This window comes from Scophthalmus maximus, chromosome 13, assembly GCF_022379125.1.
Source record: "Scophthalmus maximus strain ysfricsl-2021 chromosome 13, ASM2237912v1, whole genome shotgun sequence".
Lineage (NCBI taxonomy): Eukaryota > Metazoa > Chordata > Actinopteri > Pleuronectiformes > Scophthalmidae > Scophthalmus > Scophthalmus maximus.
In genome coordinates this window covers 17067529-17094806 of record NC_061527.1, presented here as the reverse complement: position 1 = coordinate 17094806, position 27278 = coordinate 17067529, and the positions used below count along the sequence as shown (strand labels likewise).

Genomic DNA, 27278 nt, shown 5'->3' with positions numbered 1-27278 from the left:
GCGAAGCAAGAACGAGAACAAAGGGAGAAAAAGATAAAGGCGTGAAAGATCAGATCACCCTCTGTGGGTGGAACAGACAGTGGGGTTGAACGGTGGAGAGAATGGGACTATTGATTTCTTTTCATTGGTGTCAGTTTCCACTGTGTCCTGCTGCGTGCCTGTTTGATTGCATGCATGTTAAAGTGCTACATGCTACAGGAGTGGAGCCTCCTGTCTGTAATTAAATGGCCGATTGGTAGAACAATGTCTCTCCAGCAGTCACAGGCCCACTGCTGCGTGCGCCGCTCCACCTCTCCCTCCGTCTCTCGGCACTGCCGTCCTCTTTACCCGCCTCCTCTGCCGTAGCGCGACCACCTGCCGGCTTTTTTCAAATGAGCATTTCGACTCGGTTCTTCCTCTCATCCACCAATGTTTAATCTCATTTCTGTTTCATCTTTACCATTAGGATAAAGATATACAGTATGTTGGCTTTCATTTTCAGGATAAGATTTTTTCCCCTCAGCCTATTCATGATTCAGATTCAACTTTGGGTGACTTGCCTCGTCTTTGACTGCGGTTGAATTTTGCCAACAGAGCTGTTTGTGTTTTTCCTTCCTTACTGGATTGATGTGCCTTTGAACACAGACAAATAGCAGACGCACGATATTTCTCATATTTCCCATTCCTGCATCTGTTATGCTGTTGGTGTTGCTCAACGCTAAAAGTTCGGGTGTATCTCTGAAAGCTTAACTCAGACACATAAATGCCCACTTCTCCGCTGCTTGCGCTGACATCGTCTCGGACAATGTCTCTGATCAATGTGGCTCCAAATGCCCGTATCAAACGGGGCTTGAGCTTTGTAATGGCCCCTCGTTTTGCACTCGAGAGGAGTTTAGCCTGTTGAGTGAGATGACCTGTGAAACAAAATGCATTGGGCTTTCAAAGGCGGGGGGATAGGAGGAGGAGAGAGGGGACGTGAGGAATAAAGAAGCACAGCACTATGGGCCATGAACAATGACTACTATGGCGGAGATCAGTGTTTCATATGATTGTTTTTCTAGTGTATAAGGAAAAGATATCTCTGATGAATAGTTTTTTTTTTAAATATACACTCAAACTCCATTCTCATAACTGTTCAATAGTTAAGGGAAATAAGGCATATTCACTGACTGATACGCCATTTTAGGACAGACGCAAAAGACAAGGGAGAAACAGCCTGGCTCTGTCCGAATTTAACAAATTCTATTCTAGCAAAGCTGGTACTGATCAACATACGTTACGTACTGTATGTACTAGTTAGATACATTGGTTCTGCTGAGCTACATGAGACATTGCTGTCATTTCTGTCTATTTAAAACGGCAACATGTAGATTATCAGTTTAGTTATCTGAGGTGAGAATGAAGGATGGAAGTAGAGGGGAACATGATAAACCAGCTATCTCAACCCAAAAATGTTGATCACCTCTAAAACCACAGTTTGTACCTTTTTTGTACTGATTAAACAAATAAGATGTGATAATTGGTGAACTTCAGAGGTTTTGTTACAATTTGACAGAGCACGGTAAGAGGTTTCCCCCTGATTTATCTTTGTCTTTGTGGCAAGCTAAGATATATATATTTTTTTATCCCACAGACATTAGTGGTGTTGCTCTTTTCATCTAACTCAAATCAAGAGAGAAAAACTTTGATTTGATCATAGATTAAATGTCAACAGCATAGAATCATCATTTATCTTATGTTATGTTATTTATCATTTTTGTTGGAGTAGATGCAAAACTGGATCCAAATGTGTCAGTGATAGCAGTTAAAAATCCTTCTGTGGGTTATACCACATTGCTGAACACTAAACTAAACGGCCTCTTTGAATGCAGTTTGTGGTCCTCAAGGCCAGCGCATATCTGCTTTGTGATGGGAGATAGAGGAAAACTGATTCACTGTTAAACAGTTTGTGTCCTTTTTGCTCTCACAAACACAGGGGGCAAAACGAGGAATGGAAAGGATGAAGTAGCACAGTTGACTCCAGCATATTGCAGTGCAGGAGTGTGAGTGGTGGGCGAAGGCGAGCGAGGGAAAAACACAAATGGAAGTGAAAAAGGTGGTGATGTGTAATGGGGAAATTGGAGTTATGCAATGTGGAAAAGGAGTCAAGAGGATATGATGGATAAAGTAGCGATGCATTATTGTGTTTCAGAGTGTGTATGTGTGTGTGTGTGTGTGTGTGTGTTATGACTGACATGGCGACACATTCATGCTCGCACACACGGACTCACTCAAACATACACACATCTTTCAGAAGAGGCTATCTGACTCCACTCCCTGCTGTCACTCTCTTTGCTTCATCCCCCGGGAGGATGTGGCTCTCATCTATGTTCACCACACAGTTCACTCGTGTGCTCTTCCCACTCCGACGCACGGCACAGTCACTCATTGGGTAAAGTGCAGCCCCAGAGGAAAAGCTGCAATTTCTAAAACATTTCACCTTGCCGAGAACTTGCGAGGAACCAAAAAAACAGGCAAATTTATTCTGCAGCTTAGAGGCATCAATAATCGGCTTGCCAGCCAGGTTCCACCTGGGTAAGCACCGTTTAGGTAACGTTCCGTTTCTTATGTTGCCAATAGCGAGAGAGCGCCGCGCATGAAGGCAACCAAGGTTCACAATCTCCTCCACATGCTCCCCTTCCCCCTTTCACTCTTTCCGTCCACTTTATTTGGACAGATGTTAATCTTTGTTTGCCGGCTGGTGCACAACTTATTCACGGGAAATCACACTGATTCCCAAATTACACTGTGAAGGAGACGAGGTAAAAAAATTGAAAAATAAAAAGGCAGAAACAAAAACATCACTCTTTTCCATCATGGTAATGAATGTAAATTAGTGAGGGCCCCCCCCCCAATGCCATTGTTATATCAAATCTGCATTTAGATGGAAACGCTATCACAGGCATAACCCCAGCAAGACCGTTTGTTTGTTTGGATATCTGTTTATGTTTCCTATTGCTCTTTGTCATCCTTTTCTAAACAAGGCTCAACGGAATGTTAGGTGGAAATGCTGAAGCGGAATGTCGATGCAGCGAGACGGCGCAAGGAAGTGCTGAAAAAGAGCAGGTGTGCTCACTATACCTGCGCCACTGGAAAACCTCAGATTATAAAGTCCAGGCCGGTATACGGTGGACTTTGTTAAATGTTACCAGGCTGGTCTTTTATTGACCTTGTCCTGTCTTGTGGTTCTGTCCGTCAGTGTGAGGGGTGAGAAGGGCACGCTCATTGCTCTGGCTCCTCCTGGAAGCACCACTTCCAGCAGCTTGCAGATAGAGCTCTGATTTTCTTATTTTCTTTCTGCTGGCTCGCAGTCGCACCTACGTGATCGTCACCGTCGGCCCATCTGTCTTCGCTTTAGAGGTGCTCTCGAATTATTAAACACAGTTGGAGAGCCTTTATGTGGCTGGCACAGAGCTGCACACAGTCACAGGGTGGGCGGTAATAGCATTTTCGCTGCGATACAAACACAATTTGCAGCGTCATTCTTTGTTGTCTCCCTATTTTGCATAAACTTCCTCTCGCTCTATCTTCTGAACCCCTTGTTTACAGTTTAATTGTTAATAATGCATCATATCTCAAATGACAGTCATATATTTAGTATGTCAAATTTAAGCCTGCAAAGTACCAAGTAACTACAGCCGACAAATATGTGTAGTGGAGTAGAACCTGTGATATTTCCTTCTACAACATGGTATGGTTGAAATATGAAGCGGCATAAAATGGAAATTGTAGAGTAGGCCTACATTACAAAAGATGTAGTTATATTCCAACACTGATTTTCAGGAACCATTTACATTTACATGCCGTATCAGCTTCTTTCTAAGTTAGTTTATGTTATTTCGTTATTTAAAGTAAATGTAACAAATCAAAGATGAAATAAATGTCTGTTTAAGTGCTATAAATCACAGGATTTGAGAAAAACAAAAACAAGAATTAAGTGAAACTTAAGAACGAGTAGGAGGAAGGTGAATCATTTTTATCTTCTCATATGAATAAAACATTACAGGAGCAGTGGCGGCAAAGTGTGGGTTTCTTTTTGTGTGAGTGGATGCATGGTCTGACAAAACTGTTTGCTGTCTTTATTGTTTTGTAATATTGGATGTGGAGGAATGCAAGTCCTTGCACGGCAGAGACGTGCGGCAAAACAAGGGACGTGGAGATAATAGCATGAAAAGAGTGATGGCTGTTTTTTAAGACGGATATGTCATCGTTTAGGGGAGAGAGAGAGAGAGAGAGAGAGAGAGAGAGAGAGGGGAAAGATGCTGAAGCGGTTACCATCCCAGCCAAACCCAAAAATATATGAAAACCATGGCAACAGAGGCATCTTCTGATCAGGATCGGCCAAAATGTGTGGCCAAATAGTCAAATTCGTCTGCACAAAGGTTAGTACACAAAGTAGAAGCGCATGAACACACACACACACACACACACACACACACACACACACACACACACACACACACACACACACACACACACACACACACACACACACACACACACACACACACACACACACACACACACACACACACACACACACACACACACACACACACACACACACACACACACACACACACAGACAGACAGACTATATGCGTTGGAGGCCTCTTCAAAGAACAGATCTGAGGCCCTGGGCTGTATAATGTAAATTGAATGAGCGGCGCTGGTTTCCTGCTTCTTTCTAGTGTGTTTGATCACTGGTCTGTGTTTCACTGCAGTGCAGACGCCTTTCCTCTACAGGAAGTAACACACACAGCTAGAGTCAAATAATCTCACTCACACGTAGATGTACACACAGACCATACCGACGTTTCCTATGTGTGTGTGTGTGTGTGTGTGTGTGTGTGTGTGTGTGTGTGTGTGTGTGTGTGTGTGTGTGTGTGTGTTCATGTTGCCTGTCTAAGCACAGTAGGTCTGTCAGACAAACATCACGCAGGGTTTGGAAATTATGTCTCCATGCTGACATTGTCTCGCATGCAATCTTCTCCCCAGAACCCCCCCTCCAACTCCCACCTGCCTCCTTCTTCCTTTCCTTCCTTTCTTCTCCTCCTCCTCTCATCCACCTAATGTTTTCTTGTGTGCTATATTTCTCTTTCCCATACCTTCCTGTCTTCTCTTGTCTTTGTCTAACTCTCTTACTCATCTCCTCCTCATCTGTTGTCCCCATCAATTGAGCATAACACCCCGCACATTTTATTGGTATATTCTTGGTTATTCCCACTTCACGTCTTTCTTTTTTTTAGCATACAACAAAAAAAAAAAACAGTGAAAAAAAGAAACGTGTAAGAAACAATAACGTGAACAACGGACAAATATGTATGCATGCAACTGCAGAATATATGCTCTTGGTTGGTACTTCTAACACTGGCTGATGTTAGCTAGTTTATGGACTATGCATTGGCTACTATAATGCATCCATGTTCAACCAACACAGCTGGAACCAATCCTGGGAACAAGCATAATCGGAAATTTGAATGTCAAGCCAAAATAACATTTATATAGCATTATAAATATGCGTATGGATGTCACATTAACATTAATTTCATGTTTATAGGCTTTTGGATTGACTGCAGGACTACTAGGAGTCTTCCCTATCCATGTTCACGTGATGAATATTACTTCACCAATGAAACAGCATCAGGAAAAATAGTAATATGCCTCTTAACCCAGACAGTGAACAGACGAGGGAATCTAGTTTCTGAAGGATGGTGCTGCTCTGCAGTGGAAAGCCGATGCCACCCGAGAGAGAATGGCAGTCAGACGGAGTATTTGAATGACAACTGTATTTCCTGAGAAGAGTGTTTGTGTGACCACAGAGCAGACAGACGTGGACCCTGTGTGTCTGAATCATGACAGGGAAAAGTATTCCCCTAACCTCGCAACAGACGAGAGTAAAAGTTTGTGCAAAATACACAACAATGGCAAAGAAAGACAGAAAGCAGAGCAAAATTTTTGCCTTGCAGCAATTTCATACATTTTTAGCGCTGGACCGCTTGCGTTTGTTGGCTCCAAACAGTCAATGTACTGCACGAAGTGCACAGATGTGGGACTGATCCTGTGTATTTTTGATCAGCGCAGCCCCTGGCTGATCTCAGATCCCACCAGAGCCTCCGATTCTCCATTTTTCCCTCATTGCGCATATGAAGCCCATTCATAAAGCCCCGGGATATGTTCAAATTTACTGATGCATTTTTAACTCACGTGTTTTTTTTGTTGCATGCGAGTTAAATCAATTTGTGCTGCCCTGGGTGAATTTGCATCTAATCATGTCTTTCCATTAACTTTGTCTGCGATCGCACCACCTCTACAATTTGCTTGATGTTCGCTTGGTAATTACAGTGCAGACGCGCTGAATGTGGCCCAAGGCAACGCAAAGTTTACCTCTGTTCATTTTTTCTACGGAATGAGAGAGAATGATTCCATTAGGCATTGTGGGATTACAGGTGATGCGAAAAACACCATGCAATTTTCTTTTTTACATTTATGTAAATGAGGGATGGATTTTCGTCTGAAGGCCCCTTTGAAAAAACACGATGCAGCAATTGAATGTGAAGTTTACCTGCAGTCTTTACCTGCAGAGCAGGGATGGCTGTGAAGGAGATGATTATTACTGCAGCCTCTGGGATCCCTCCTTTTTAAGTGCCCCTTTTTTTCAAGTGCTTAAGTGACTTTGCCTATTTCACCCCCTCCTTGTTACTTCCTCTGTTCCCCATTTTCTCATTTGCTGTACAGGTCTAGTTTCCCTATTCCCCAGTCATTTACTGTACACTCTAATTATCCCTTAAACCATTTTCTGACCCAAAATGCTTCCGCTTGTCTCCTCCTCCTTGTCCAGGCGACACATTCGAACCCCCTCGCTGCAGCTCTCTCCATGTCTGAGCTGACTCTCAAAACCGGCCATGTCAGGCTTCACAGGAACTGCCTGCTGCTGCCGTGACTAATTCTGCACCTTCTGAAGCACAATGATGCATTTATCCTTTGTGGCACGACGCCAACATTTTAAATTCATAACTACACACGGACGTGCATGTACGAGAGTGCAGGCATGCTTACACAATCTCTTGTGCAAAAGGCTCAACCCCTAATCTGTCCTCCTCCTCCCCACATGCCCACCCTCTTTCCAATCTCTGGGCTGTCAAGCAAAGTGTCATGGGGTAAGCCTCAATGCCAACCCCCCCTGTAGTCCTCTACCTCCCATTGACTGTTTCCAGACTCTCTCAGCCCGACAGAAAAAGTACAAAAATGCATGAAGGGAGAAAAAATGAAAACTAGAACAGTCGACTTTAATGCCCTCAAAAACTAAACACCTCCAGGGCAGAGTAGCAGGGAGTATTTGCATGACATACTGAAAGGCACATGTACGTGGGATATCAGGCTCTGAGGATGTGTGTGTGTGTGTGTGTGTGTGTGTGTGTGTGTGTGAGTGGGTTATGGTTTGCATTGCTCTACAAATTGGCTGCATACACCACCTGGCAGATGTAACCTGAGGGTTTCCTCACAAACATGTACCCACGCAGGGAAAGACAGAGTTGTTGGCTCTATTCTCATCATGTCTGACTGTGAATCTGAGCCCTGAGTCACAGAAGGGCCCCTCTGCCGGGTCGGTAGATTTTCACTTTTTTTTCTTTTACCTCCACAGGTGCCAGAAACAATACAACACAGAGCGGAGCGGACCGCTGGGGAGGCCACGGAGCGCAAGGTGGGGGCGTGCAGTCTGTTCTATGCACGCACAAACACGGGGAAGGTTTAGGGAGGGCAAAGACGGACCGAGGGGTGTGAATCGATCGTTGTGTTGCCTTCTCTTCCCTGCAGAACGGGCCGTTGAGCAACCAGACCGGACGTACACATAGTCAAATGACTCTGAGTTACACACACGTTTTTGTGTAAGTAATTATATGGCAGTGAGGCTTTCTTTCCTATATGTCACACAGACCTTCTCTAAGTAAAAGCCATGGTTTAAAAAGTCAGTGAAACAGATAAATGCAAAATGTCAAGACTCTCTCCAGAGTTTTCATAGCTTGCCGACACACAATTAGAGGATTGAGACCCCAAACTCCAGCTTTTCAGCCAAATCAAAGCAAATTTAGATTTTACAGAATATCAAAACCTTTTCACTTTCAAAAATTGGCTGAATGGGTGAATGCTTTGTTTTTCTTCTTCACCACTCATCTTTTCATCTCGTTTTGAAAGCAGATAAATGAGAGAAGTATGCGGGCTGCTGGTTGAAGAGTGAAGGTCAGTCAGTTGTTCAAGGTATGCACAACTGTTACGTCAAGGTCCAACGTGTAAAGGGACGGGCCCAACTGAGCACTGCTGTGAGCTGCCAACCATGAATTGTGACAATTAATTTGAAAAGACAAAGTGAGTCATTCATCTTTCACTTATTAATTCTCATCTGTTTTCTACAATTTGGCTACAAAGGTTTAGACAGTGTGAGCTATAATTGTGCCAATGTAGCAGCTAAAAAAATAATGAGTCCAAAAGCCCTGAAACCATATTTTCTTTGTCACTCAAATGACACCCACACATTCTTGATGCAGCAAACCATCAGTTTTTTGAGTGTTAAAATCAACACTGGACAGGTTTGTCTACCTTAATATTTGATTGTTAGTGATGGATTTTTAATGTTCCAGGATCTTTGTGGATCCTATTACTTGATCAGCTGAAAATGAATCAACACATTTTTCAATCTTTAAGCATTTAAAGGTCAAAAACACCAAACATCTGACTGCTCCTGGGACTCTAATGTGAGACATTGCTCATTCATTCTTGTCCTATTATAAAGCAACACAATTCTTAAGTTTCTGTTGCTCAGTAACTCACCTTGTTGACGCAACACTGGAAAATTGAAAAAAAAGTCATGCGCACTTGACGATTTTCTGAGCTTTATACAGGCCATACAAACAGATACCTGAGACATGCATAATTCTGTCAGTTTAAGTGATTTCCCCCCCAGTTTTTCTTACTCTGAGGCCTCAGTGTACAGTGCACGATGATTGCTTGCCTGTTTGGCTTCCGAGAGTTGATGTGGGATTTAGTTATCTTTGATTGGAAGGACATGCTTGATTACCTTTATCACACATCACCCCGCCTCTCATCCAGCCCCTCTGTCCTCCCACTGTGCAGTGCAAGCAGAGCTTTAGGCAGATATATTAATCCCCGAGTAATTGCAATGGAGGCATCATTTGTCACATTCTGCGCATTGAGATTGGTATGTGAGTCAGGAGGGTGGATCCGAACTCACAGTGCCGACCTACATGGAGGGCCATACTCTACATATGGTACAGCATTTTGATCGGAGGAGCTTCACATCTTAAATTTGCTGGTGGCGGTGGGAAAGTGAAAAATCTGATTTTCCTTCAAATTTTGACTAATTTGAAAGATAACTTTGATTTTTTTTGTGGCAGAATAATTGCACATAGGTCAAGCTCATACATCAGCAGAGGTTATTTCTAGAAATGAATGGTGGAATCATCTGAACTTGTGAGGCTCAGGCGACTGCTTCCAGTTTAATGAGGACTCACCACAGACTGCAGTCTGAAGCAGGAGGAAGGTCAGCAGGTGCCGCGCTCCGCACACAGGCAGTACACCTCGCATCCTGCTGCACCTGGAGACAGAGAGGGAGAGACAGGGAGGGGGTGTGAGTTCACAAAGGAAACGGGAATCAACACGTTGCCCTTGTGAGGTTTTTACAACACAAACTAAGATGACTGACTGAAAGTAATTCCTGTTCATGCCATCCCTTTTTCCCCTTTTCTCGACGGGGCCTTCAGACACAGGGTTTTCAGTTCATTCTTCACTTTAATTTACCGTTTCACGCCGTGGGTGTGATGAAGTCCTCCGAAGCCATTTCAGACTGTGATTAAGGGCTTTTAAGAGCTGTACAAATAAACTTGACACCCTGTGGCCACCACGATTAATCTTTTTCAAGTATAAAATAGAGTACGGTATTATCCTTTCATTTCACAATACATCACAAAAAAGTATTGTCCTTGATTACATTTAAAGGGCTTCTTTTAACGACTGTCCTTAACAGTTTGTGACTACTCAGCTTTACAGAGTAGTTGAACTTGCTCTAACGTGCACTGGTGAAAATGGTGGAAAAACTGGTGCCATGTGCTCTCCGATAGCACATGGCTTTAAAATCTAGACTAACGGGGAGCCAATGGTGCCAAACACTGAGGCTACGTCCACACTAGTTTTCAATTCAATACAACGCATATCACACAACCGTTCATGTACCCATGTGCATGCCGTGTAAGCAGGAAGCTGATTGTCGTTTTGCAACCGGTTACTTGATTGCTGTAAATACGACATGCTAGAAAGAGCAATGGTGATAAGTAAGAGCAGGAAATACTTTCTCGGACATAAATTGAGGTGGAACAGTTAGCGACGCTATGCATTTCCCGCTGGTCGAGTCATGACTGATATAAACCAAATCAAGAAGTGGTCATTTCCAAAAGTCTGTTTCTGCCCGTCCAGACAAAAAACAACAACCCTGGAGTGTTCATAGCAGCTTTTGCAGAAGTCTCAGTTTTGATGACTTGAAAATTCCAGTAGTGTGGACGCCAGGCATAAATATAGCAATAATGCTTTTAAAAAACATATTGGTGTGGTTGCAGCCACCAAAGCGAAAGATGTCCAGATAAAATGGTTTAAGAAATCTCAGTGACAAAAAAATCCCTTAGTTTGTTCTACTTCTAAATAAAAGTATTTGTGGATATGATTGGGGATTAACAGAGAAAAAAAAACACAGCACAACAGGGAGAGATGCTGGTGCTACTTCAGCAAAAGACACAGCCAGATAAAAGCACTGGAGCCAAATCTAACATGATGGACCTCCGGGTTCCCTTGTTGCACACAGCACGCTGAAATCCTTGCTGAGCAGAAAAATATCCCAACGGTGTAAATGTTGTCAAAGGAAATACTCAAATTTGACAACCAGGTTTGCTTTAGCCTTCTGTGGTATATCTGCATATGTTTATTTGGAAATATATAACAAGTAATTGGAGACTTTTGTTGTAATCTTACACACACTGGCTTAGATTTGATGTGGAGCACAATAAAAAACATTCTGATGTGATTATACTTGTACATCGTGAAGCTGAAATGTTTTCTTAGACAAAATGTCTTCACAACCCCTCGGTTATATCTGCGTAGCTGTGCCCACAGCAGCCTGGAGCATGAAAGGAAATAAGAAATGGAAAAAGAGACGAACAAGGCGGAATTCATTTCCTTTCACCTGTGTGCGTGTGTGTGTGTGTGCACCTAAATCTGTGTATTTATTTTGTGTATTTGACTATTTGCTACAGTAATATGTGTGTGTCACAGGAGCCAGAGGACAGAGAACAAATGAGGTAAGTCAGCCAGGGCCGTGGGGGCCTGAGTGTAAATAATGAATATCTCCGGAGACGTGGCGGCCGAGCGAGGCCTGAGGGCAGGAGAGCAGTTTGGGGGAGGAGGAGGATTTGGCGGCTGGAAGTGGAGATGCTGGAAACAGGTAGCGAGTGTCAGTTACAGCAGCGCTGGTCACTCCGAGTCAATCTCAGTGGGCGCAGCCAAGGACAAAAACACCGTCCTCATACCAATTCCTCTGCTTAGCCACAGCTGAATGAAAGCAGATTCAAGCTGTGGGAGTTTGGTTGACATTCACAGTATTTGTGACAGATACAAATCACATAACGTCACAAACAATTTAGTACTTTTAAGGAAGGAAAATAACTATAACTAAACCACTACTACCATGGGTTAGTTTAGTCATGTAAAATTAACAGGTAACAGGTACTGCTAATGGGCAATTTTTTGCCAAACTGGTGTCAACTTTTGTTAGCCTTCTCTGACTTTCTACCTTTACCTTCTTACAAGCACTTGGAGGCTGAGGCTGCCAACTGCTATTTAACTCGAACCCCACTTTGACAGATATAAATAGACTCAAGAAAATAAGAAAGACTCTAGCAAAAGTCTCTGCAGGTTGATTTTCATCATATACTTAAATACATTTTCTCCTGTTGCATTGTGGTTGGTGACGAAGGGCAATAAACAATCCACAGAACTGGGCCTTTGACTAATGTTCACACAATCAAATTCACAGGGGGAGGCCAAATTAGTCAGGGGATACACAACAGACTTGACACCACATTAAAGAGTAACATCTGGTTTATTAAAATTGAATCTAAATGATAGTTTTTCTGTTGTATTGCAACTGTCTTAAATCACCAATTCAATTGCGCAAACAAAAAGTCTACCTGGGCTGCTGCTTTGGATATTTTTCTTATTATACTGCCTAAAGCCTTAACAGTATGGAAAGCAAGAGACTTTGCTTAAAGTGAAATACTGAGTCACATTTTTACAAGCCTTTCAAACCCTCTGCCCTTTTCTTCTTACATCTCCAGTTGATCAATAGCAGCTACTCATGTGTCCTCTATGGTTCAGCGCTATGTTTACTCCGACCATGCTATTATATACTTCACCTATAATTTCTCCACCCGTGCTCTTTATGGCGCACTTACTCTGCTACTGAATACGTTTATATTGAGGCATTTTCTGAAGCTCACACGATGATGAATTAAAAGTGCAACAGTTGAACTAATTTGTTTTCAATGTTTCATAGCAGAGGCTGTGACCTCTGTGTTGCCAGGTCTGTGCCCTTCTTTCCTTCTCTCCCTTTGTGATGCATTGTATCTTTTTTAACTGTAACTCCACCATTGGACTCCTGCAGGTACAAGTATTCTAGGACAAAGTTTAGCTTCAGTATATTTTAGCTTTTTTTGAAAAATACAGTGTTTTGTATCCCCGTATTAAAATACCAACGTCAGCCCTTCGTGGAGAAGTCTGGTCTTGTCCCATCTGTTGTTCCATCTCACTGTCAACCTTTTCCTGCCCATCTACATTTGGATGAATTTAGCTGCCAATCCATGTCTGCCACCGTCTGTATCCGTGACTCTAAATTTTTAAATGCTTGCTCTCCCATTACTTTTATTTTCCTTGCTTCGCTCAAATTGCCCCGTCACTCTTCCCTCGCCGGGATGCATTATTAAGTGGCCTCATTAATCACTCAGGCTGCCCGTCTCTCGATCCCCGCACGCTGCACTTGTTCCTGTAGCGCACATGCACATGCATACACACAGTAGTGCAGGTTTCAAAGGTGGATTTAGTCCCATCAATGTCTGTGGATAAGTCCCTTAGAGTGAAAAATGAGGCTACCCTTCAAGTGACAAAAGACTGTTTTCCTTCCAGGAGGATATTACCAAGCTTTTAGTAGGCAAACTGTCACACTGTGTCATACATAAACGGCTGTGGTGCTTCAGATTTTCTGCGCCGGTTCTGTGTTTGCACCTGTCTTGGAGCATGCATCATCCTCATGGAGGTTTCTTTTGTTGCTTGGGAGTTGCAGTATGAAAGCACTAAAATGAAAACAATGTTCGAGTGGGCGGCTATACTCCCGCTTATAAAAACCTGTGCTGGTGGAACAACGGGACACCTCGGGTTCTGCCAGGAAGAAAAAAAAAGGAAGCGTAGGCCAGAAATGCACATGCTGTACAAAAGTCAATCCAGATGAGTCACTGTTAACTCACTAAACTGCTCAATCGCCATCCATACAAAAGAGAGGAAGAAAGAATGACCAGTGGTAAGAGATTGAAATGGCAAAAGACGGAGGTTGTGAGAGGATGGACGAGGTGGTGGTTTTACCCAGAGAAAGAGGTGGGTTGAGTAGATGGGGGACTACAGTCTTAGGCAGCCATAAATTTGCCCTGATGCTTTGCGGGGCCTGCCGTTGTATATACACGCTTGGAAGGGAACGGGAGCTGGTAGACCAGTGTGGGACTGTGGCAGGGCTCCCAAAGAAGAAAATTGCCATCTGATTCAGAGCCCACCATATGGGCTCAGACGCAACTCAAGCCAGAGATGGTTTCATTCCATCACAAGGTTGCACACAAACACACACACACACACACACGCACGCACACGCACACGCACACACACGCACACACACACACACACACACACACACGCACACAAGCACACACGCACACAAGCACACAAACACACAAACACACACAGTGCACGCTCAGGCAATAGTATTTTCCTTACAGCCTGAGAGGCAGGAGAAGACGCCAGTTATGAGGGAAGGAAACAGGCAGGAGCTCTGCATTATAATGAAGTCTGCCATATCATGAACATTGAATGTGCGATGAACACAATACCTTTTGGAATGCAAATGTGTCTGTGCACTTGGAGTGTGGATGAAGTGAAGAATGACACGGACAGATGCTGGTGAGAGTCCTGAGACACAGTCCGACACACGTATGCGTGCATGCACATGATATAAACTCATTAGTGCATACATCTGTGCAGGCATCTGAAAACAAGTCACACTTGAATGCTCTTTGTAGATGGGTTCGCACTTTCATTTTGGCTCTATTTTATTACACTGCATGCAGCTGAAGCTGGAAGTAGGGTATTGGTTTGCCCCAGTGTGTGTGTGTTTGTGTTTGTGTGTGTGTGAGAGAGAGAGAGTGAGTGAGTGCAAAATAACAAAAAAAACATGGCAGATGTTTTGGGATTATTACTTGGGAGGAAGATGATTTACTTTTGGGGCTGGTGGGTCAAAAGTCAAAGTTCACAAAAATAAGGTCAGAAAAACATATTTTACAAGATATCTCCACAGCTAATTGGGCAAGAGAGAAAATCTGAAGCTTAAATTGATCAGTAGCGTTATTAAGACGTCACAATGAAATCAGAAAAATTACGTCATGCATAGCTTAAAAGTGCATTTTGCGAGGTATCTCTGCATCCTATAGCACTATAAACACGACCTAAAGCTTATATAGATCAAAACAAAAGTATGATCAGAGGGTGGGAATGTCATCATCATGACATCACTATTGAGTCAGAAAATGGCGTCATATATCGTTGTAATGCACTAACATTTGCGACCAATAACTTTAGAGTCACAATCCCCGTCTTATTTAGATTGACCAATCATTAATCATCATATGGTATGAATGACATCATAATGACAACTTTATGAAATATCATCATTACAATATAATAACGTCAGCATTTCCTGATTGGAGTATTACAGTGTGAACACAGGGTATGAATCGTCCCTCCAACGCTTTCTCATTGTTAGTGTGCTATTATTTTGTAATTGTTTACTTTTTTGTTTTCACTGATAAATTGAAACTGTATTATTCTTATTATTATGTAAAACAGTCTGTAATTGTTATTTGAAAAGGTGCAATAGAAATGCAGATTATTATTAATAAGCTGTACATGAATGAGGAGCTCCTCGTGCTCACATGAAAGGAGCAGTTAATCAGGAGTTGGGCAAAGAGGGGATGAAAGGAAGGAGAGGCGAGAGGATAAAAGCAAGGATGAGGCCGTACTTGTTCAGGCGTTATCACTATGGAGCTGGAAAGAGCTGTCAATTTAAGTTAAGTGTTTTACTGCGCAGCGAGCAGATGTGCAAAAAAACCACACAATGGACACTCTGTGCATTAAGAGAGTAGTTGTTTTTCTTTCCTGCAATAATTCTTCCATTTGAAATAAACATCATTTTCGAAAAAACAACGGAGTGGTTAAATAAAGAGAGGGGGGCGGTGTACCACACAACTCCAGGCTCTACTGGGATGACAGGGCTGAGCACGGTGATGGTGCAGAGTAGGAATAAGCCTCAGGGCTGCCCACAACTATATAGAAACCTATTACTTAGCGCTGAAAGGCAGCCCGGTCTCCGTTATTGATGCGGTGCAGCTGACCACCAGCAAACAACACCGGGCAGCCTGTTAGGGGGTTGGCTGGAAATGGCTATCACTCATTTGTTTTGTTAAAAACGTATTACCTCGCTCTCTGTGGCTAGAATAGACAAGGTCATCTAGCACGTGAATTAAAGAGAGAGAGATACCCTAATGAGAAAAGAGAGTGAAAGGGGAAAGGTGCAGCGAGAGGGAGGGACGGAGAGAGAGAGAGAGAGAGAGAGAGAGAGAGAGAGAGAGAGAGAGAGAGAGAGAGAGAGAGAGAGAGAGAGAGAGAGAGATTCTCCTGAAAAATGAGGTGACACAAAGCTTTTTATGTGCAGGAAGGGTCGTCAGGCAATTTTCAAATGTCTGAGACTTCTCATTTGCTGGACTGCAAAGCCACTTTATACAATGGCAAATGTTGAACTTGTTCTGGGCACATCAAGGTCCCCTTGGCCGCCTGCTTGTCTTTGCCTGGAATTTAAATGTGGCTTGAGACGAGGCTACAAGGAAGAAACTGTTTCAACACCTTGTACACAAGAGTTTAAAAACGCAGAGTGGTGAATACCGTGGGACTAAAGACTGTCAGTCTATGAATCTGTTTCCGTGGGTGTGGATGAAGGACAAATATTTGAACACAGGATGTGATCTTAAGTTCGGTACTGAGTCGATTTGAATGGTCATCCTACAGTCCAAGGTAGTGTAGCATCTTCAGACACCAAAACAAAGTTGTAAATCACACTATAAAAAAGAATCTTAAAATTGCAAGTTTAAAATTGAAATAGTTAATTTCAGTTCTCTAATCAGTTAAACAACCTTAAACCTGTTTGGCACTACAACAAAATAAAAAAAAATTGTTGAAATTATTATCAACACATTGTTTTCTCAGCCAAAACACGGCAGTGTGTGTTAAAGAAAAAAACCACAATGTTAGATTTTGATTAGGATTTGGTAAATATCACATATAGCCTCACCCTGCAGTGTTGAATCTGGGCTGATGCATGACACTGAAATATTGCAACTGTCTTTTTCGTGGTTGTTTCTCAATCAATATCTTCATCAAATATACAATGAAGTAACAGGACACTATATATTTAAATAAATATAACAACACAATACTCCTTCTTATTTGTATGCCTGTGTTGTATATTGTTATATCGGATGTGTGACCCACATGAGAGCTAGCACCCCACCCATGACACTGACACACACATTAAACTTAGTGTGCGGCTGTATGTGGTTGCGATGAAAGGATGTTATCAGTTTATTAAAGCAGGTCCGGGAGCGGGACATATTTCACTGGGCTGGCAGCCAGGATTTTACCTCTCCACTCTTCTCTCGCCCTCTTCTCTACATTGTTTCTTTTCTCTGTCACTCCACTCCAGACTGTAACCCCCCCCCCCCTCTCTCCGCAGGATTCAGGGGCATCTAGAATTCAGTAAATCCTTGCAGTTGACTACAGGCTGTAAAGGCTCCTCAGTTAATCAAAGTCAGTGGAGCAGGGACACTGAATCATGCTGGGGCAAAGGCCTGGGAGTCGGTCAGTAAACCCACACTATCACACATGCACCAGATCCCGCATCAGAACAAATACAGTGGGCAGCCTATAGATCAGCGGGGTTGAGTCATATTGTGTGTGGTGTCATGTCATGCAGTGAGAAGAGTGGAGAGAGGAGTCAACACGACGGCTCACTGAGTTGAAGTGGGTCATGAAATGCACACCGGAATTAAATGTTTTCCCTGAGCACGGGCAGGATAATTCAGGAAGGGTTCATGAGCCGTGATCAGACAGGCAACATCTACGACAGCCATCTCTGCTGTCCTACTCGGATGGGAATATACTGTATCATGTAAAACCTTACAAGAGTGAATACTCCATCCTTTTCCCTGCCATGTTCCCTCCCCTCCTACTGCCATCCTGGTCATGCCACCCAGCCACACTAAGAGACCCGACTAATCAACAGAGGGATGAGAGCTGTCTGTGCGTGTGTGTTTGTGTTTTCTTCACCCATCCAATATCAGAGCTTTTTCTAGCTCGAAATTTCCATCTAATCAACTTTTATATTGCTCTTTAAATCATGTCACAAACAGACTGCACACTGAGAAGCATGCATCTGTGGCTTCTGTCTTCAACACACACACACACACACACACACACACACACACACACACACACACACACACACACACACACACACACACACACACACACACACACACACACACACACACACACACACACACACACACACACACACACACACACACACACACACACACACACACACACACACACACACACACAACGGCCCAGTGGTGGGAGTAAGCTGCTGCTTTGATGGACAGTTAAATCAGTCTGCATCTCATCACATCTCAGCCACAGCGTCAGTGGCTGCCAGACACAGTCAACCATGAGAGGCACCTAAGAGGCAACACACACACACACAGGCACACAGGCACACGCACACACACAGGCACACGCACACACACACACACACACACACACACACACACACACACACACACACACACACACACACACACACACACACACACACACACACACACACACACACACACACACACACACACACACACACACACACACACACACACACACCCCAAATCATCAAGTCAACATGGTGCACACAGACAGATGGTGTGTTTGTATCATGTTTGCGGGGGCGGGACGACTCGTCCACCTGAGAGCGAGCCTCTGACCCAGAGAGGACGCAGACAGACTGGACTGTGCCCTTTACCACGGCCCTGTGTCACCGCTGGAGAATAGTCTGGCTGCAGCCAATATCCTTCTGCTGTAGGGTAACCCCCCCGCTACAGATGGTATTTCTTCAAACCAATCACAAGGAGACAGTGATGGTGCCCCTGCAAACATGTGTGTGTGTGTGTGTGTGTGTGTGTGTGTGTGTGTGTGTGTGTGTGTGTGTGTGTGTGTGTGTGTGTCTGTCATTACAATGTCAAAGAAAAGTAGACGACAACTGACCACTAATGGCTCCAAGGCTGCGAAAAATAAGAAATCCTGTCTGGTGAAAATATTTTGCTGTGTTAAATCAAAATAAAGGCGGAGGAGTGAAGACGGTGAACTGCAAATAGCTACAAAAGAAGTTTCCTCCATTTCGCTAGCGGCCCAGTGAGGTACACATGAGGTACAGCAGTACTTTGAGCATAAATCGAGCTGACGTTAGCATTTTAATGGCGCTAAAAATGTGTTGTTTAGCTTGAATAATATTTAGCATTAGAGGTGCAACAGTTAATCAAACTAAATTAATCGCCAACTATTTTGATAATCGATTTTATGGGAAAGAGGGCAAAATTCTCTGATTTCAGCTTCTTAAATGTGAAGGTTTTCTGGTTTCTTTGTCCTCTGTGACAGTAAACTAAATATCTTTGGTGTGTGGACAAAACAAAACATCATCTTTCTGTTTTGGGAAACTCGATCGACATTTTATGGACCAAACAACTAATCGATTATGAAAATAATCATTAGTTACAGCCCTATTTGGCGTGTTTAGAGTTCTAAGATTGGCTCCATATCCATTCCTACTGTATACACGATGCTCACTTGACACATAGAACAAAGAAAAATGTGAAATTTTCACAAACATAGTGAATAGTGATAGTGAATGGCATGGAAAGACACTGAGGCGAGAGAAATATTCCATAAAAGTACGTTTTAAAAACTGATGGGAGACAGAGACATTATGAGGAGCATCAAAGAACAGCGAATAAATTGAACAGAAATTGGAATTGAAACTACAGCGGCCAGAGAAAGGAAAACCTAATTTTGACAGGGGGAGATGGAGACAATCTGAAATAAGAAACAGCGTGAAAGAGAAAGACACTGCACTGTGATAACTGTGCGGGGGGAAAAGGAATCGAAAGTGTGAGAATGAAAGAGGAAGAAATCAAACGCTCAAAGCACCAAGAAAAGAAACGCCGGGGGGGGGGGGGGGGGGGGGGGGGGGGGGGGGTATAAAGCAAGTCGGCTGACGGTGGCGGCAGCTTCAAGTGTGCTCTGTTCTTATTAAATAATCACTCTCAGAACGGCTAATGAGTCGTGAAAGTCTGCAGATGCTTCCGGCCTACTGTTAGGAGTTGCCAAACAGAGAGAGAGCTGTTTAGGGTGTAAATAGGGGGGGTGAGGAAGGTGAGACGCTGGGTGCAGAGCAGCCATTGCAGATGCAGAGAAGAGGAACGACTGCAGGGAGAGTCAACACACCTCGGTTAGTAGAAAGATAACAGGAGAGATTGAGGAAAGGAAAGAGCGACAGAGGCTGAGAGAGTCTGGCAGGGGTTCGATGGCGCTGCCTGGCTATTTCCGTTCCTTCCTTTACTGCCGAGTGTCGAGGTGCGGATTCCCCGGTCTGAGACGGAGACAGTCTGGGATCCTCAAGGTGTATCGATTCTCAGGCACACCCATTTGGGAGAATCAGAATTGATGAGTTTTTACTTATTTATCTGGTACTGGCCACATCTGTCTGAAAATACGGGGCTACCTGAAGGGGGGCCCCAGCCATGTCCAGGCGTGACAACTGATTTCAGGGCGCTTGTGTGTATGTGAGAGAATGAGAAATGGAGCATGCAGTAGGCCACCTACACCATGCACATGCTCCATAAATCAAGACGAGGCGGCCAACACAAATTGACATTTCACAGAAAGTTTCAGTTGAGCTGCGCTTGATTGTTAGTTTTAGGCTGTTTCTGCAGCGTCATGATGAGGCAGCCTGCTACCAGGGGGATCAATTTAAAACAAGCCATGTGCTTTACACCCTGCTGCAAAGTTTACACTTTTCCAATTACATCCTGTCATCATTTCGGTTCTTTATCGACGATAGAGAGGTCCAGAGGCATCCTCACACTTTGACATTGTATTATGAGTGAGAAAGAGCTGCTCTTTAAAAGAACAGTTTGATTTTTTGAGAAAGATCTTCTGGTGGAGAGTAACAGCGTATATATAACATCAAATTTACAATTTTTATTTTTGAAAATGGCCAGCCGAGCCAGGAGTCGAAGCAGGGATTCACTACTCAGGGCTTTAAGGCCCATGTGGTGCCATGCGAGCGACCCTTTCCACACGGCTACAGAGTCTAAGCCTCTTTGCAAAGGTTCTCCCTCACTATCTCCCAGCCAGTGTGTTTTCCTGGGACTTGTTATCTCCCTCTCAGCCCTCCCAGTCCTCCCTTCCCTTAGTCGCCACGCCACTCTTGTAAGCTACACAGACTGCCTGGTAATTGGATTTCAACAGACAGTTCAAAAACGGCCGCGTCAAATAATTAACGGCCAAACTCAGAAGCAATCTCAGGCATGGCGATCATCCTCCTGACCTGGCAGGTCGCTCTGGGGGTGCGACCGGAGAATGCCTGACACCACCTTTTACACATTTGAAGCTTTTCGTGCACCTACATTTGTGCAGAGCTGTGACGGATGTGTGATGTGACGAACCATTGCTCAGTCTCGTGTTCAGACGAGTGAGTCGAGGCATACGTGTTCATGGATGTGCGTCCAAGTTTGTGTGCAGCCGTGTGCATTCAATTTGTGTTTGCTTTCTGACGTGGACTAATGTGTGTGTGTTTGTGTGTGTGTGTGTGTGTGTATGAAGAGATGAGAAGCCCTTAAAGTGTGAACCAGATGTAGCAGAGCATCGATACACCCACCCTTCCCCCATCCCTTGAGACAGGAACAAAGGAGCTCGACTACATCAGGCAGGCCTTTGATCAGCTCAGCTCTATCGTGTTCCTATCAGTAATTGACAGCCCTCGGATCCCGGATGCTTCCCACTGTAACGTGCACACATGAAAGTCCTCAATGTCCTCCCATATATCATATGGCCATTGCATTTCATATACACAACAGGCAGTTGCTTCGGGATGTTCTCGCAGCTCTCCTTGTAGAGATCTGCAAAGGCTTTCCAATGGAATCTGGGATTCATAACTATAAACTACATTTTAATCTGTATTTTTCCCTTTTCACACGTAGCACATTGAGAATTTGGGGGACTACATGAGTCTGTACTGGAGCGTTAAACAAATGAGAAGTGGCCCTATCACCTGAGTTAATGTAATGAAACAGATTAGTACTTGCAGACTACAACTTGACCAGGGAAAATTAGAGCCCGCCATTGAGTGCTTGTTCATCATCGCTGAATCCACCTTCAGAAAGAAAAGTCAAGAAAAAAAATGAGGGTGCTTTCAGCCTGAATATAAAGCAATGAAATGATTTAGTTTCTACTGCTGCTTTATTGGAAGTAAATTAACCTGCGTAAACCGTGAAGAACGGTGTTACCAGCCTGCAAATTTGATCACATTTATTACACTTTCCCTTTTTCAAAAGATGAAGATGAAGAGAAGGGGGGACATTATTACTCTGTGAGTGTGTTAATGATTTCAGCATCAAAGAGGGAAAGCAGTTCACTCAGTAATGCAGTTTCTTGTTGCTAAGTCAACAGTGTTGGTGTGATTTCCCAAAAAACATGTCACACCATAAGATCACAGGTCCCAGAGAGGAGCAAAGCATATCGAATTCCCAAAACATAAACCAAACAAATTTAAAAAACTATCCTAGAGGTTTTAATTGTGCACTACAGTCACCCATTTGTAATGCAGCTTTGTGACTAGTTGCCATTCATGTCAAAGTGTAACTTGTTCTTCTAATCATGTTGGATAATAGCTTAACAGTTCTGTTGTTGTTGCAGCATTGGAGCTGGAGAGCAGAGCTATTAGCCCATCATATATCAAGCCCTCAGTGCCATGTGTAATGGCTAAGCGTTTTGAACCGACTAGCTGGTGGCAGCATGAATCTTCCTGAAGGCTGGCGATTATTCACGACAGGGGCCGCAAAGAGCAGACACCTTCAACCACAATGCAGGTAAATCCTGGTCCCACAACAAAGGCGATAGCAGACGAATGTCCTTTCATTCCCGTTTGCCAGGAATTAATCAGGCCCGCGTCTAATTTCTCACCCGACCGATGTTAATGCCTTTAGCGTGTGATACTCCAAATAAGAGATTAGACGCCTACATGTGCACGCACACACACACACACACACACACACACACCATTGAACTGCTGACAAACATGGACGCTAAAGGCTCATTTGAATATCAGAGAGAAAGAGAGTGTTGTGTGCCAGACTAACCTCCTCCAGCCTGTGAACTGATTAGTCAGCACTGAAACTCAAGAGGAAACACGGGGAACATGGCATGTTTGAAAATGAGGAGAGCAGGTGAAAGAAGCAAAGAGGCTTTGTGAAAGAAATAAAGAAAAAGACAGAAGAAGAAGAAGGGTCAAAAACAGACGACAGGGCTAAGTAGACAACAGAAGAAGCACAAGTGAAAAAAGTTGGACCAGATTTAGGAGGAGAGGCAGCCTGCGGCATTATCACCATCTATTTTCCTCTTCATCGCTCCGACCTGATGCAGGGCAGTTTCCTCGGACCATCTGTCACATGAAATCCCACTTGCACACAGAAGGTTTAGACGCAGGGTCCGAGAGTGGCCAATCTCTCTGGTTGACGCTCTAGGTTGTTTAAACTTGTCCTGTCCTCTCCCCTGCCGGCTTTTCTTCACTTGAATACCTTCTGAAGCATCATCCTCAAATGTTCTTTATTTTATTTTGCATTCCCGATTCTCTTCACTCGCACCTACCCAACATCCTCTTTCAACAAGTCCTCCAACTAGGCCGTCGTTCATTGTCCTCTAAATTGATTTATATGGGTATTTTATGATCTGGAGCTGCAGTCAGCAGGATGATGTACCATTATTCCGTCTTCCATAATGACAAGTATGACCTTTGCAAAACCATTCATATCTGTACTATATCTCTGCTAAATTCCACTGCAATCCATCTGGCGTTTGTTGAGATATTTCAGTCTGGAAGCGGTGGACGCAATGACCAACCAACATTGTTACCCATGTGATCCTACTAGCATTGCTAAAAACTCTCCAACTAAGATTTCAGGTGATTGCGGTCCTGGTTAAAAGCAACATGGGTCGACTCTTAGCAGGAGATGGGATATAAAGTCAAACCCTGTGTGTAAATGTTTTCAGGTGACATTTTATTTGATTCTGTTATTCTACCAAGCATTACACTTATTGGAAACTGGATCTCTCAAGGATATCCCAAAGACTTTTCCCTCAGTGTTTATTGTGCAGCACTATAAAGGTTTGACCTGTGAAGTGAAAAAAAAGGATCATGTATCAAGAATGGAACTCAAGGAATGAAGGAATTTTATGATTAACGTCACTATTGCGAAAATGTTTTTATAAACTCATATCACCTCAAAATATGACATTTTACTACGTTACATATTACTACTATATCTGGTTCTACTTGTTTATTGCCGTTCTTTCTCTGTACCTTCATTATTTCTTTCAGCCACTTGTCATTCTCTCTCTCTCTATCTCTATCTTTCTTATCTCTCCCACTCTCCATCCAGTTTCCTGTCGCCGCTCCCTCACTGGGGGAGCAATGATGAGAGTCTTGGCAGAAGTACCCAGTGAAGGTCTCACTGCAGGGGCCCTTTCAGATATACCCTCAATGGACACACACACACACACACACACACACACACAAACACACACACACACACACACACACACACACACTTTTATGCTACAGTAGGAATGAAGAATGCTTTCTTACAGTAATATTACTGGTTTTGAGATAATTAAATTGGATTTATTGTGAGTTTTATTCCCTGCTTGCAAGGTCAATACTTTCTTATCCTCCCTCACTTTCTCTCTTTCAATCTCGTTCTCTTTGTGACTCTCTTGGAGACCCTGCAGGTTTCCGCTCGCGGTTCCAACTCAACACTCGATGACTAAATTGGAGCAATTAATTACCCTGATCGGTGACGTTAACCTCCACCCCCTCCACCTGGACGCTTGGCGGTGCAAACAAACCAGCTGATTCACACTGTAGCCTTGCACCTTTCTTGCTACTTTTCCTCAATACTGCAGCAGTCCTCAAAAAACTCTGAATCACCCAAACGGAAAGTTTTTTGTGGTGAGGCAGTTCCGACATGGGCCTGGTATTGAGATAGAGATTAAACAATGAATTACGATTGCAAAAAAAGAAAAATGGATCGACCTTGAATTTTACATCCTACAATAACCTCTCTCCTCTGCTATTCTCTGCCCTGACCTCCCTCTCTTGGCTCATTCCCCCTCACGTCTCAGGCACCTGCAGCAGTTTGTCAGGCGGCTTTGGCTAATTACACATCTCATCGCAACCACACACACAGCCACGGGCTCTCGGCTATCCTCCTGCATTACAGCTGCAGTGGGAATTTACAGTCGAGATCTATGATTCTGGTGGAGCAGTCCTACATCAAGTCCCGTTACAACAACTGAGGCAAATTACAAACACGGTCTGCAATAACAGTCATGAAAAAATATTCTGGTAATATTTCGAAATGTTTTTCAATTTTTATTTCAGGGCATCCTGCTCGTTCTCTCTCTTTCCCTGAGCTCGTATCTGGTAACCTGCCGTCGCCCATCAAGCCCTGATGAATGCTGCCCTGTCAGTGCAGCCAACTGTTCGAGCAACGTCTGCCTCCCATCCCTCCGTTCCCAGATGCAGTGCTGCGAGCCCTGGGACACATTTGATTTTAATGGCTGCTTCACACATGTTCAATTAATTCATAAAAAAAGATTTTTTTCCATAAATATGATAGAACATCTACAAATTGCTAAATAATCACTAACTACAACTGATGAAATCGTTTGGGTGAACATCACGCATCTGCCCCAATATGCATTTCTACAATTTCCTGAAAATATTTTCTGCCCCGTATTTTCCTACTTCTTTTCTCTCTTTTCTTGGGGATGCAATACATTGCATTATGAGAAACACGGAGGTGTGGATACAGTGTCGAGTTTAACAGTTCAAGTGTCAGGGTCAGTTCACAACACACCATCACAGCGTAACAGTCGACAGAGAGATAGAAAGAGCGCTTTGACACAAATTTAAATCTGGTGGAGGTGGAAGTGAAGAAAGTGCAACGGTATATCATCAGGACTCGGCAAATCATTAAATGAGTAAATGTTTTCTTGTTGAGAAATAGTCTTGGTTTCTGCTCGTCCATAAAACGCAGCCATGGACTTTTCAAAAGGGCTGAGCAGCGTTTCCAAACTTCACCTCTGGAGTAGTGCGGACTGCAGTTGTTGACGTACAGACAGTGGCGCATTTTAAAAATAAAACATACTGATGTGGATGTAGCCCAAACCTCGCAGATCATATTCACCTCTGGACGGAGGAAGGTGAGCTTTTACCCAGTTGACCGGCTGCTGCTCGTAGCTTCACATCTAGCCGGCAGAAAGGAAGGTATTGACCTTCTTATCTTCTCCAACAAGAAAGTTGATTCCACAAAAAGTTGAGCTGTTCATTTAACCTTTTATATAATACACATGAAGTGAATTTGGACAGCTGCCCAGTGCTCTGGACTTTGTAATTTCATTTAACGTTTTCCCAACACCCCCACTTGCCAGGCAAAATCATTTTATCTCTCAAATTCAGAATTTCAGAATATTGAAACGATAGTCCAGATGTGAACTGGACATATTCTACCCCAAAAAATGTGTTTCTGCTCACCCATTCTGACAGCTACAAGAACAAGACAACACATAGACAGTGGGTAAAGCCGGTGTTAAAGTGATTGTTTTGATATTTTTGAAAAGGAAGGGAGAAAGAGAGTGATGGGGTTGATATATTATAGATATTTCCCTGGCACAACTTTACATATAAATGAGATATTTGTACGGAATAAAAGCTTTCGTGTGTAATATCTTGTTGATATTATGTCACAGATTTGTGCTAAATTACTCCCTCTGGGTGTGAAAGAGGCTCAAACAAAGAAACGGGAAGCAGTGAGTCAAAAGATAAGAAGCACACAGTTGCACACAGATGCTAATGGTACCAGCTCCATACGTACTCAATATTTATGTAGGAATTGTATAATTAATGACAACGCACATGATAGCCCAGACTGCGCCAACGTAATGAGTCACGGTGGACGTTCGCTGCAGACCAAGGCTGGACCCAGACCCACAGAGATTTAAGTGTTACCTGAGGGGCAGAAAATAAAACACTCCAGCGAGACCACAGAATGAGAAACACCACAAAGGCCAGTGAAGCATGTTCAGTCCTTAATACCAAGTGGGCTGTGTTATTTTCGTCATTAAAGGCCAATCAAAGCTGAGAGCCTGGCGATGAACCCTGCAAATGGATCCAAAGGCTCAGTGCTCGAGCAGTGTGTCATTGTTCATTTTTCATTTTCTTTCACCAGAGCCCTTCAGTTACACTGTTGTTCCCACACCACGTCTCCTCTCGGAAGGAGTTGGCGTCAGCCGCGCTGATTTAGCTCATCAAACGATGTTTGCAGAGCGAGGAAAAACAAACACCTAGCGCTAATTCAATACGCACTTCCTCGCGGTAGTTGAGCGGGGGAGCGGGACGGCGGTCCCAGAATTATCAGCTGGAAGGTTTAATTGAAAGAAAC

The 27278-nt window shown here is 43.5% G+C and overlaps 1 protein-coding gene across 4 annotated transcripts in view; it reads right to left on the bottom strand.

The window, feature by feature from the left end:
• ncanb (neurocan b) overlaps positions 1 to 27278 on the bottom strand; it is a 152675-nt gene that overhangs the window by 87789 nt on the left and 37608 nt on the right. For all 4 annotated transcript variants that reach the window (XM_047336621.1, XM_047336620.1, XM_035646780.2 and 1 more), the window contains one exon: positions 9549 to 9631. In XM_047336621.1, the coding sequence (XP_047192577.1) occupies positions 9549 to 9631 (83 nt within the window). The remainder of the gene's footprint in view (positions 1 to 9548; positions 9632 to 27278) is intronic.